Raw genomic sequence first — 13,643 nt, 5'->3', positions numbered from 1 at the left:
GCTGTCAGCTCAGGTGGGTTTGCATTGCGCAAGCAGCTGCTCAGACAGTTTTGCAGGAGACCAAGCACTGTTTTACCCGGCCTTGTTCAAAGGGTAGGAAAGCAGACCAGATCGGAGGTAAGCAGTGGGGCGGGTGTTCGCTGCAGGGTACCGTAGCTGAAAGAAAAGACTGGCACTGAGACGGTGTGCTGCTAAGCACTGAGTTTCTAGGTGCAGGCGAGACTTTGCCCTGCCAGCAGCTCCACCCATGCTGTTCTTGCTCTACCTGCTAGGCAGGTGCAGCGGGGAGTCCCTCTGCATCGCTTTCCCGTCTACCTTGAAATGGTAACAGAGGAGCCACAGGGAGAGAGAGCAACTACCTGTGCTTTGGTTAAAGAGGGAGGAATGGTATCTTTAATCGCTTCAAAAAGGCTTTATGTAGCCTATGAGAGTAGGGCAGATAGCAATAGGTGATGTGGTAGGTGCTCAGTCTTGCTGTGAAAGTGTCCTTGGAACCACCTGAGCTTATCATGGCCACGCCAAGTGTCATCTGGCCTGTTAGGACGGTGAGTCTACTGGATGTGTGTATGTACTTCATGCCTCCTGCTGTGAAGTGTGAGATGGACTAAGTATCTTGGCTTTGAACACTAAGATTTATTCGTTTTAATGTTTTGATTATGTTTTAATTTCAGCTTGCTTCCAGTTTAATGCAAGCAAATACAGTTTTTGCTGGTCTAGCTGGCTCATGGCCTTTGTAGAAAACATTGTGGGATCTAAGCCATCACCTTCAGTGGCCTTCTTACTGTCTCTTTGGGCTGCTTATGAAAAGAAGGCTCAGGAAAAGGTTCTTCTGTGCCTCAGGGCACAGGAGGCTGCATCTTTCATCACACTGCATTTTCACGCAGAAGACACTGAAGTGCTCTAAGCGCATCCATGAACTCAGCAGCTGGAATCAACAGAGAAAGAGTTATATCTCAGCTGGTCTAACTCAGTTCACTTCCATTCAGGTCAGTGCATCAAATACGATTTAAAACAGCTGGTGGTCTCAGGAGACTACATTAGCCATTATGGTTGCTTTTGAATCTTGTGCAGCTACCAGATCACGAGTGCTACAGCATCCTTTAGCAACAGTATTTATTTCTGGATTCCTTGCAAAAGGCCCAAATGAGTAGAAGATGCTGGCACTTCAACTCAGACTTTTTTCACTCTTGAAGTAGCTTTTGCAGCCCTGACAAGGAGTCATTGCCGGGGGTCTGCACTGAAACTGCAGAGTGCATCTCTAGATCAGCAATCTGCAGAATTTGCAGCTAAGAGAATAAAAAAAAAAGTAATGTTGACCTGTCTCGTTCCACTCATCCATGATTAAGCTCCATTAAGCTCCATGACGGAGAATTGCTTTTGTTACATTGCGAAAGCTGTCCCATAGTTTCGTGAGCAGAGAAGACATCTACAAGGCTGAGACAATCCGTAGCAGCGTCTTTGGAGACTGGCAGTTTCTCTTCCTACCCTATACGGCAGGGATTTGTTCATTTATGTGGTTGTTTACTTCTCCCACGTCGCACTGTGTACTCAGGTTAGACTTTTCTCCGGAGATGGTGTCAGGTTAGCAGCTATCATCTGTCCATGGCGGACGGCAACAGCAGAAGAGGCTCAGCTGGTCAAAATACTCCCTGCTCCTCATTCCTCTACAAGCAGAGGAGACCTGGGAGATTTGCTAGTGAGGCAGTTTTCGTTTTAAGAGTGGCTCCAGTTTTTCTAACCTCAGAAGAGATGTCTTGCTAGGCTCACAGGATAGGGCAAGGAGAATGGAAAAGGATTTTTAACATCATTTGAAGACAAATAAGAAAGACATGTTTTTCTGGTCAGTATGTACTTCTTGCCATTATTTTCTCCTTCTTGTTACCTTTTTACATAGACAAAGTAGCACGAACCATGAGAAAAGCTGTGTGAAGCAAAAAGGCCTTTTGACAGTTTCTGTAACCTGAAGATGTGCCTGGGGGGGCCCGTATCGCCCGGCCTGAGCCACCCCCACCGGATGAGTCTCCTAATGTCAGCCGTAAAGGCTGCGCTAGCAGACACCGAGGCATTTAGCTAAATTCCCTCTGCCTTCCTGATGACACCCCTAGGGCCGGCCATCAAGTGCTAGCAAAGCAAGGCTTTTTATCCAGCCTTTATCAGTAGCGCTGAAACGATGGAAAGGAACCGCGACCCAAAACTTAGTTCCTTGCTTCTGGAATTGCCTGTGGTCACAAAACTCTACTCTCTACCACCGCGTGCCCCACATGCACGGCACAGCATTGCCCTTTTCCCAGTTAAAGAGATTTTTCCATTTGAAAGCTGTGCTGAGAGGCCTCCTTATAGGCAGGGCCACGTTCCCGCCGGGAGCGGTGGATACCTTGCACGGGAAGGACACGACCTGCGTACGAACGCAGAACACGGGAACTGCAGCAAATTCGGCAAATTCTGCCCGTGCACCGGAGTTTTTTTCCCTCAAGGTGGCACAAGAGGAGCAAAAGTGTAAAACAGCCCCTGGTTACGGAGAAGGAACCAGGTGCCAGAACCCCGAGTGGGGCACCGGCGCTACGCAGGGATCTCGTGCCCATCGGCGAAGCCTCCGTGCCCGGAGCAGCCCTCTGGAGCAGCGGGGTGCTGAGCCCTCTGCTTCAACAGCTTCGGGCCAAAAAAGCCAAACCTTCGGGCTGCCCCGGCGTGGGGCCGCAGGGCTCTCGTGGGGCTGCACGCGCCTCCCCTGAGCTCTGCACGAGTAGAGCCGGGAGCTTTGAAAGGCAAAGAGCACCCTCCCCTTACAGCCGTAATTTTTTTGGTCTTTTTTAGTCAGAGATTACAGCTGCTTTGCTGTTATGCCCCTTCCTACTAGCTATTTTTTATTAAAAACAAAAAAACGGTTTTTCCAAATAACCTACTTGGAACTGGAGTCTGACCCTGCCCTTCGTTATTCAATCAGTGGTGACCGCTTTGAGCGCAAATATTTGCCTGGAAAGTCTGCTCCTGACCCACAAGATGCTAAATAATTAGGAAGTTAGTAGCAGAGGGAAAAATTTTTTATATTTAAAATATTGACATTTCTAGTTAATTAAACAGGAAATGCTATCAAAGTGCAGGCCTGCTGAATGGTAGACCATGACACCTGAATCCCATGGCACATATTATTATGCCGATTGAGTCATGTTTCTCCTTTTTCTACGTTTTGTTCGTCTCGGTGTTGCTGTCGCTGCCCTCCCTGTATCGCTTCGCCTCCTTAGCGCTCATTGATCTAAGCTAGTAAAAAGCAAGGGGGGCTGCAACTCCTGCACATCCGGGGTGCGTCGGCATTAGCACCCACCGGCCTCATGTCCCCATTACGGATATTCTGGATTTTGTTCTATTCTTTTGCTCTTTTCTTTTGTTCTTTTCATTCAGAGCTGCCCCCGTTTCCCCAAGCAGAAGATTTAGCTTTTGGCCAGGAGGAGGAGGAGGCTAAATAAGGCATCGGCAGCAAGAGCCTGCTGCTCAATTAGCCGTGCCGTCGTCGGCGCTGGGCTAATGAGCCCCGCGGCGGGGACGGCGCGATCCCGTGCAGGCCGCGCGGCGCAGGCTCCCGCCGGGCTGCCGCAGCCCCCGCTGCCGGGGGGCCGGGGAGGGTGGCGAGGAGGAGGAGGACGAGGAGGACGAGGAGGAGGAAGAGAGCGAAACGGCGCAGGGCGTCTTCCTCCCCACGGAGAGGGGGGGGGCAGGCGTTTTTCACCACTTTCCTATCAATCAGGGGCACGAGGAACGCTTCCAGCCTGATCCCGGGCCCGTGACGGCTGCCGGCGCCCTCGGATGAATAGGAGAAGCTGTTCCCTTGCCAGGCCGTACCTGGCCCGCAGCAGCGAGGCGGACGCCGAGCCAGCTGGCCTCTGCCCAAGCCCTCGCAAGGCCGCGGGGAGAAGGAAGCGGCTGAGAAGCGTACGTGAGCGCGCAGAGGTTTCGCCACCGAGCTCCCGCAGATCCCGAGGAGGTTTAAGTCGCTCCGGGCGCCCGGGCCTTCCTCGCGCCGTCGCTAACGGCCGCAGCCCTTGCTGAACGCCGGGCTGGGCCCGGAGGCGTGCCGCAAGGCGGTGCCCGGCGTTATCCTCTGAGACCTTCCCGTGGGAAGGAGCGTTGCCACATCACAGCGATCCGGGAACTTCCCTCAGCTGCGGCCGCGGCCCGTTCAGGCCGGGAAGGGGCATTTCTCAATCGGGAGCGGCGTGGGCCGGAAAGCCTCGGCCGCGGTTTCCCACGGCCCCACCGTTCGCGGCGCGTTCCCCCGTCGCTCCGGCTTCCCCGCAGCCTCTCCGAAGGAGCGCTGCCTCCGGAGACGCCGGCTCCAGGGGCCGCGTCGCGGGGTGACGCGTGTTTTCCGGAGCCACTGGCAGCGGCTCCCCAGGGACACGGCAGCGTTCGCGAGAGCTGGTGGCACCCGGCAGCCGCGAACGTGCGGCACCGAAACGGCCTGCGGGAAAACCCCGCGTTGCTGGGAGCCGGCCCGGTCCGGGCCGTGGCGCAGGCGGGAGCCCGGCACCTCGGCCCCATCGGGACACCACCGCCTCTGCGGCCCTGGGCCGGCAGCGTGGCACCCCGACCTCTCGGGGAAAAACAAAATCACACATGTTTTCCCCCTGCCTGGGAATGACATTTATTCCCTAAACCTGGCGAAGGAAAATCTCAACTTCAGGCTTTACGCCTACGGGACGCTTCAAGCGCGAGCGGCTCACGTAGCGCCGGCAGCGCCTGTGCCGGGGGAGAAGCGAGGCGCCCTGCTGCGAGCTGCGGCACGGCGTTCCCTGGCAGCTGGATAGAAATCTTCCGAAAGGACGTAACCGGATAACTTCCGTGCCTGTACGTTAAGCTGCATCGTGAAAATGTTCCCCTCCAGCGAATGAGAAAGAATTTGTGTTTTTTAACAGCTAAGCGCCCCAAATCCGCAGCTGGGCTCACCTCCGGGAGGGGCAGGGCTGCGGGTGACACGCGCGTTACGCGTTTGCGCTGCCTCCCTGGCGTTCCGACCTGCGAGCGCTGGCGTTGCGCTGACGGCGGCTTTTCTGCGGGAGTTTTTCCCCCAGCCGGGAAGTGCCCAAACAGGCTCGGCAGCGAGCGCGAGCCGCCTTCGCCCGCGCGCGAAGCGGCGGCGGCGACGAAACCCCGGCGGTGGCGGTGGCGGCTGCCTCCCTGCGAGGTGGCACCCGGCGATGCTCCTCCTGCTGCCGGAGGGCGGAGGGAAACGCCCGGCGGCGGCGGTGGCGGCGGTGAGGGCTCGACCCGCGGCTCAGCCCCCGGCTGCGGGCGGGCGGGCGGCCGCCGCCTCGCTATATCAGCCGCAGCCGCCCTCCGAGGCGCGGAGGATCCCGCCGGCCGGGCTCGGGGCGGGCGAAGCGGGGCAGGGCGACGGCGCCCAGCCGCCCCCCGGCGCCCGTAGCTCTGCCTCTCCCCGCCGGCGCCCGCGGGAACCCGAGCCGCCGCCACCATGGTCGAAGGAGGCTTCTCCCGGCTCTTCCAGAAACGGGCGCTTTGCCGCTTGGCGCAGAAGACCTATCAGCCGCTGGGCAGCGCCGAGCCGGAGGAGGAGGTGAGGATCCCCCCCGCCGCCCTGGTCCGCCCCGGGGTGCCGCGGGTGCCCCCCTTCCTCCCCGCCACCTGGGGACGCCCGCGGTGCCGTTAATCGACACCGGGCGGCGGGACGAGGCGAGGTGACCTGTTTGCGCGTGATGCTTCCAGGACGCATCGCTCGGGCCAAGCTCCGGACCGGTGGCGTTATTCTCTGCGCTGAGGGTATTAATTAAAAGCCAAAGAAACGCGTATTGGTGCAATCGCAGCGCGGTCCGTGGGCTTGGTGCGAGGCGCTGGGCGTCTCGCCGGCCCACGGGTGCCCCGGCCACCCGCCGCGATGTCCGGCCCTACCCCCCGGTTCTCCTCTGCGTTGCTGTTTGTTGTTGCACCTCGCGATGAACGACCGAAAAAGAGCTTTACAGCAGTTCTCAGCCCTGCAGAGCCCGCTTCGGAGCGCCGTTTGCTTTTCTTGAAAAATGCTCATGTAAGAACGCGGATTTTTCCCCCCCTCCCTTCACTACCCCTCCTTGGCACCGCTGCAGACGGATCAAGGAGCGGCCAGTGGTGCTTTAGGTGTCCCATTTTCTTTTCTCTTTACTCCGCGAAACCTTTCGGGCTGGGATAAGCTCATCATCACGTGTTTGCTCGGCGCAGCGGCAGCGTGGGATCGCCACTGCGGCCGCTGCCACTGCCACAACTCATGGTTTTGCTCAAGACTTGTTTTTTCGTCCCACGTGACGGATGGATCAGGGCGCCCTCCCGCGTGACCCTGATTCGTCCCATTCCTTCGGCACGTAGGGCTAGTCCCTGCTCCCATCCCAACAAGCACCCTCCATGCTCTTGCAGATATCTGTGGTCTTTTCCATGGCCATTTGGCTGTGGCTTGCGTCCTGTGAGTGCCTCCGGTCTTTCTCTAGATGGCATTTCAGCCATTTCTGCTCTCTTCTGGTTTTCTGCTAGTCTTGTCTTTGCGGCGCGGTGGTTGCTCAGTGCTGTGGAGGGAGGAGGACGGGAGACCTTCGGCTCCTGACCCCACGCACCGCACGGTGTGTTGTGTGATGCTGCGAGACGCTACTTCCACGTAGCTCGAAATCACAGAAAAGGAAGGTCTTGCTGGGCTTCCAGAAAGTGCTTGTATTCTTGCTTTGACACGAAGCAAAGATTTCTCATCTTACGCAGTCAGGAAGCCACTGGCAATTAGCCCGGCCTGTCCTTTGGCAGTACCATGTTTGTTGCACCATAATATATGATATTTACTTCCAAATGTACGGCCTTCTGGAGTCTGAGCTCTAGTCTATGCAGAGCGTGATGCATTTAAAATATGCCAGTGAAATGCCCAACACTTTCACTGCAGGCCTAGGAAGCAGGAAGCAATGGGAAGCAATGGGAAATTTCAATGGGAAACGACTTCCAGGCAGGCCCCCTTTCTGATGCAAATGCAATGTCCTGCGGAGACGCAAGGACAGCTCCAGAATAACCTGAATCCAAGGCTTATATGGATACTAGACTCACTTAAATGCACACCTGAAGATCTTTTTACAGTGCCATCGCAGTAAGGCTTGAACGTATCGAAACAGTTTCAAAGCAGGGGGATTTTTGAGGATGACACTGTATTATGAAAGCATAATGTTTAACACAGCTATTACACCCCCAAAAGTTTCTAATTTATTCTATAAAAGTTCACCAAAGACTTCCTTATATTTTTGCCACTGATAATTACTATTATTATTAATCTTAATAACTGTACCACAACTTAAGAAGCTTGATAAAACAAGAACATATTCCCAGGTTATTTTATAGGCTGGTAATTGACTCACACTTCCTCTAAGGATGTTATTTCACTTCTTTATTTGAAAATACTACAGAACACTTTCAATCTTGTACTTCGTACAGTATTTTGGTAAAAGGGTTGTCCTGGTGCTTAGAAGATGTGAGTTCAGTCCCTTGAAACTAGTCTCCTATGTGACCTTGAGTGGATCCTTTGATTTGTGTCTCAGCTTTTTGTCTTCATCTTTAAAATGAGACTTATGATCCACGCTCTGTTTCTTCTGTCTACAATGCAAAATAAAACCTTGAGTATCGCAGCTACTCTGTGGGTTACAGCATCCATCGCAGCACTAAGACTGTATTCTTATTTTTCATTATCTCTAGTTTTATAGTGATTTCAGCAAAGACAGAACTCAGAAAGAAATGATCGAATCAGAAATGCAATTTGAACAGGTTATCCGATGAGACTGAAGACAGGATAAATACAAAAATTACTGTGAGTGAAGGAAAAGCTGCAACTTTGGTAACTGAAAGGTGATCGCCAGCTCACAGCCTCTGCTGGTGGTTACCATCTGGAGATGGCAGAATAGTTAACTTTCTCATCAAAGCTCAAATATAGCCAGTATCTGGGCTCTGCTAGATGCTGTTTCAGATCTTTTTCTACAGTGACACATTCAGAATCAGGGTGAATTTCTGGGCAGTTTATGGCTCATAAGAGAAGGACCTATGTGTTTCATGGAGAGATGGGTGAAGAATACCCAAAGAGCTCCCTTCCGGGTATCCTGCTGCCCAGGAAAAGGCATATTAACCTCCTTACGTGGGTTTACAACAGCAGCTGTGGAAATGAGCTGGAAGAGGCTGGAGTAGGAGGGGAGGAGGAAGAAGATGAGGAGTTCATGGGGGAAAAGAGCTGCTGCGGGTGCCACCGCACCGGTCTGGAGTCCCGGGCGCAGGTGTCACCAGTGCACGGTGCAAGCCCTTTGCGCCGGCCAGGACGCGGCTCCCTTTCTTATTGAGCATGGCAAGCTGGAAACATCTCCAATGTCTCAGAGGCCACCACGACTGGAGAAGACCTCCCCACCTGGATCTACCTCCAGCTCATCGGGGACCTCTTATGATTTAGGATCTTTCTCTCTTCTTAGGTTTCACTTTGGGAAGGATCTGGGTTCTAGTCCAGACAGATCTGGGTAGAAGGTTTTGGCATATTAAGATCTTCCTCAGAGTTTCTTCAAAGATGCTGGGACTTCTTCTTTGCAATCGCTCCATTTCTAGGCACCAAAACCCTTCTCGATCTTTTCCCCTGCTGCCGTTGATCCATGCCAGGCTCAGTGTTCGTAAAAGGGAGGGCAGATCTCTCCCAGCCCTGAGCTATTTTCACTGCTAAGTTACTATTCCTTTTGGATCTAGGCTTTTTTCCATTTTTGGATTCACACCAATGAACATTTACCTGCAGAGGGTTTCACAGGCTCCGTTTTCGTATCCTCCCAGAGATGCCGAGCATTTGTACCGCAACATTTTTATTACCATGCAGGTATCTATCTTTATATATGTCCCCAAAGTGAAACCAAGTAGCACAACTTCCCTTTCCAGGTACAAGCAAGGAGAGTGAGAGCTTGCCTCTGCGCACCCACGTCAGCAGTGCCCGAGACATTTATTTACACAGCCCGTAAGGGATTTCGGTCCAGGAGTGCTGAAGGAGAAGGGTTTAGCCGACCAACGCATCCTAGCTCCTTAGGGGCCGTCCTGTCCTCAGACCTTCTCAATTGCTACCACAATCACTGATGGTGGAATATGCTATCACAAAACCAAAATCAACACATTTCACCTCCCCCCCCCCCCCGCCGTGTGTGTGTTTTTGAACCCACAGAGGTCTCAGGAAGAATAACCAAATTTATCAGTTCTGAAAAGCTTCCAGCAGGCGAGGAGTTAAGGCCATCCCCGCTCTCGCGCAGGTGTTTTGGGCCAGAGTGATGAAGCAGGGCTGAGGACTGACGCCCCTCGCTGCCGCAGAGCGGGGGTATGAGCAGGTGCCCTGAGTTGCTGTGGGCTTGTCTGTCGTGGTGCTGGGTAGGGCAGGTTTGGGTGGGTGAAGGGGATCCTCCTCCTCCAGGGTGTCTGTCTGTCTGCTCGTGGGAAAGACGAGCGGCAGCATAAGGCTTTTCCCGCAAGAATAGCAATGCGATCTTCTAGTTTTGGGGAGCTGGGAGGTTTTAAAAAACAAATAGCCGAGTTCGAGCAGGAGGAGGAGCGTGCCGGCGCTTGGCAGCTCTGCACGACGAGGGTCTGGCGCAAGCAGGGGCGATGGGTTTGCAGCCAGGCAGACCTTGCTTCTGCCTTCAAGCAGCCGCAGGGGCGACTTCAAACGCAGGGCATGGTCTCAGCGCGGCACTTGTGCAAAACCCTTGGCTTTCCAACGGTCAAGGCGCCGATTTGGAGGCTTGTGTCCACGAGCAGGGTGAGCGGGGGCTCTAGCCCACGCAAAAAACGATGCGGTGCCGAGGTCCAGAGGAGCAGAAAGCAGAGAGGGGCGCGAGAACGTGCCGGGGGCCGTGGCCGCGCGGCAGGAGGAGCAGCGCCCAGGGATGGGCGCGGAGCGGGGCAAATCCCGAGGCGCCAGCCCCTCTGCACGCAAAGCCCCAGGCTGTGCCGGGAGGGCACCTGCCCGTGTCCCGTGCCGGTGGCCCTGCCGAGATGCGGCCGCAGGGCCATCGCCTTCCATGCGCGCAAGAAAAGGACCTTAAAGGCTTTCTAGGGGCTGGCGGGATTTATTTTCTCAGCGGCTGTGAAGAATCTACGAGAACAGGTTTTCTCTTTAATGTTCTAAAGGGCTCTTTAGACTAAATAACTCAGGCCACTCTTGACCGGATTACAACGTCATAACGTGTCCAAAGTGATCTAAGATGGGGGGAAAAAAATATGCAAAATCTCGGTGAAGGCAGAGGTGGGGGGGGAAATCCCCAGCGCTGCTGACCGCAGCCCTCTGCCAGAATACGCAATTAGGGTTGTGTGCTTTGCGGCAAGCCCTGCGCTTTCGCCTTTTCCGCCTGGGCTGCTCCGAATGCCAGCAGGTGGCTCGGGTTTGGCAGCCGCGATCCCAGCTCATGCACCGCCGGAGCGAGGGGCAGGACAAGCCGGGGGGGGGAATCCACCTGCGGGCAGGAGCTAATCGGTACAAATTAACTCTTAGGGGGCAAAGGCTTGTTCTGCAGCAGCCCGGGCTCCCGGCGTAGCCATCGATTCCGAGATGGAGCCGGCTGCAAACCCGCCCGGGCGCGTTTGTCCCCTGCGAGCGCTGTCACGCGTTTCCTCCGCTCCTTCCCTAGGTAAACAGCCGTGCCGAGCCGGCACCTAGGAGACCTGGCTCCTACCCCGACTCCGGGTGACCGCAGGCACGGTGCCCCCGCGCCTGCCTCCCTTCCCACCCTTTGGCTCTTTTCATGGGAATATAAGCTTTTTTGGGGGCAGGAACTGCGCCTCCGTGCATGTATGTAGAGTCAGCAGCACCGGGGAGCCCGCGGAAGCTGCTGTAATCAAACCAGCACAGTAATGAATGCGAGGCACGTTTCTATACGAGACGGTCCTGTGTTTTATTCCTAGCGGATTTGTCCGTCTTTCTGCACGCCTGGGCGGCTTTCGGTATCGCCGCTCGTGGGAGTCGATGAGGTCACGGAGAAGAGATGAACTGGGAGTTTACCTGGCTGTTGGTGTAATGCAGAGTTGGGAGACACAAAGTAGGGATAAATCGTTGGTGTTGTTTTTTAAACACAGAAGGACATTTGGGTCACTTCTAAGGCAACTTGCTGAGCAAATGTTAGAATAAGGGCAATGTCCTATGCTAATACACCTCAGAGCAGCGGAGAAATACCGCAAAATGTGGTCAGCAGGCAGAGGGACACGTGTAAGCAGAAATACTCCTGGAGATTTGGGGTGAACTGCCGGGGTGTTGGGAAGGCAGGTTGCTCCTGGAGCAAAACGGCTCCTGCACTGAGCAAAGGGGTTTGCGCAGAGCAGGGGCTGACCCGGGGCTGGTGGCAGCAGCCCCGGCCATGCTCGGCCAGGTGCAGATGGCCCAGCTCTTCCGCTGCTGCTCCGGGGAGCAAGGGAAGAGCGAGGGGTAGCAGCCCCTGCCGCTATCGCGTGTGTTACCAGCGGGGCTGTGGGTCAATAAACAGTGATTTTAAAAAAGGCCTGCAACACCAGGAGGTGGCAGGAGACTTTTTAAGGAGCAGGGCTTAGCAATGCCGCTGGCGCATCCAGCAAGAGCTTGCAGAAACCACCTCTGGTTATTACCAGCACGTGCGAATGGTCAGAGAGGTTTCTCCAGGGCCGGAGCAGCAACGTGGCCACCCAGGGCCCTGCTGCTACAAGCAAGCAAAGAAAAACCAGGGTAGCTCACCAAATCCCCCTAGTTAAGGATTTTAAGGCTTGCGCTGCGTATGCCTCCTCAGATAGGAGCTCTGGTGATCTGCAGTGGCATCGGGCTAAATTGTTTCCTAAGCTGCACTGAGACGGTCTTGTATTTCCCAAAGCTGGACACAAAAGCTCCTTTTTTGGGGGCTGCCTGGCACATAGCCGTGGGTCAGGAGGTGGCTGTCACAGAAATGCGCCGTTAATTAACATACGCTCTTGTGCTTTGTGAATAAGGGTAAATGTGAAGGGGTTTTCCCGTCCCTGGGGAAGGGCGAGATTCCTCCCTCCTTGTCCCTGCGCTGCACCATCGCTCCGTCGCACCGCCTCCGGCAGGTGGCCGGCCGGGATTTCGGGGAACGCTGCAAAGAGCATTGGAAAAAAAAGGATACGGAGGGCCTTTTATTTATTATTTATTTATTATTATACTGCCCAGGTACCTGGGACCGGGCCCGGCTGGCGGCGACTCGCGGCGCATGGCCGGGGCAGGAGCAGAGCAGAGCGCGGTCTGTCCACGCCGGAGCAAGCGCGAGCGGGTTGGCCCCCCCCCCCCCCCCCCGTCTGATTTCTCTTCCTCCAGCTGGCTCAGAAATTTTTCTAGCTCCCATTTGCTGTTCATTTTTCCCCTCTCGCAAGTTTAAGCCCATTATGTTTTTAATGAGGAAAAACAGGTTTTCCTTGTTCTGAGCGTCGCGTGTGCAGCAGACTGCAAGATATTGGCAGGGAAAAGCCCTTGTCCGCAGCAGGACACCTGCACGCGCCAGAGCCCCGAGCTCCCTTCTAACCGGCGGGGGGGAGCAGGGGGTGTTTGCCTTTTCGGTAACCCAGCTCCTAATCGCTTTTCTTCCCGTGAACTGATAGCAAATGAGATTCGGGCTCGACCTTTCGGCTGAGGCGGCATCAGAATCATTGTAAGGGCTCGATAGGAAAACGGCTGCGTGACCCCAGGTTTCCCCCGCAGCCCCGTGCGGCGCGGAGAAAAGCGGAGGTGGGAGTCAGCGGCCGCGGGGCAGGACCTCGTGCCAGCGGCCTCGCTGTCCGCAGCGCTCGGGGAAGGGAGCTCGGGGCCGGCCGAAATACCTGGTGTTTTCGGCTGAGAAGTTTCTGAACTGGGCAGGAGCCCGATTCCCCTGTTGGTCATTGAGTAGTTTGGAGATTTGTAGGAATGAGCAAAAAATCATAGCTATTCTCATCCCCAGACTTTGCAGGCAGGAAGATGATGAAGAGAACGGATATTCGTCAAGCCCAGGTCCACTGAGAAATCCCCAGCCTCAGTGTTAAACAGTTCGTGGGCTCGTCATTTCTTCAGGCAAACTGCTGGGTGCAAGCCATAACGAAAGCCGAGCCCGGCGAATCTCAGATCGCAGCGAAATCTCCTAAAAACTGCAGCCAGCTGAAGCGCAACGTGGCTGGAGAGCAGAGCGGCGGCGGCGGCCGGCGACGGCGCGTCCCCCCGCAAAGGCGCAGAGCGGGGCCGAGACCCGCACCCGGCAGGTCGCTGGGCCCCGAGGGGGGTTTTGAGCCACGGGAAAAACGCCGTTATTTCCCTGACGGCGCAGGCCTGCTCCGCGACGAGACCCCTGGCTCTTCCAGGGAGCCGCTCTGAGCTTCCTGCCGTGGCCTGGAATTAGGCTTCTCCATATAAATGGAAGTGACCCATGAGCTGGATTCCAACTGATGTTGCACGACTTTAACTGGTCTTGCCGCATTTCACACCAAAGAAGCTTTGTGACTAGCCGGTGGATCAGTCTCCGTTCCCTTGCCTGTAATGTCTTCAGCCTTCACTCTGCAGTAGGAGCTATTTCATGCCTCCTCTGTTATGCCTCCCATTTATCCCTATTATAAATAAATATTATATATGTAAATATTATATATACATATATAGGTATAGAAAATGTATGCATATATGTTTAAAAAAA

General features: G+C 55.0%; 1 protein-coding gene across 1 annotated transcript in view; it reads left to right on the top strand.

Annotated features, from left to right (window-relative positions):
- The first annotated feature begins 5,467 nt into the window (after positions 1-5,467).
- Positions 5,468-13,643, top strand: part of ATP2C2 (ATPase secretory pathway Ca2+ transporting 2) — a 30,878-nt gene continuing 22,702 nt past the window's right edge. The window contains exon 1 of the mRNA XM_067302416.1: positions 5,468-5,569. Coding sequence (XP_067158517.1) covers positions 5,468-5,569 — 102 coding nt within the window. The remainder of the gene's footprint in view (positions 5,570-13,643) is intronic.

Source organism: Apteryx mantelli, chromosome 10 (assembly GCF_036417845.1).
Source record: "Apteryx mantelli isolate bAptMan1 chromosome 10, bAptMan1.hap1, whole genome shotgun sequence".
Taxonomy (NCBI): Eukaryota; Metazoa; Chordata; class Aves; order Apterygiformes; family Apterygidae; genus Apteryx; species Apteryx mantelli.
This window is presented reverse-complemented; position numbering and strand designations above follow the sequence as displayed.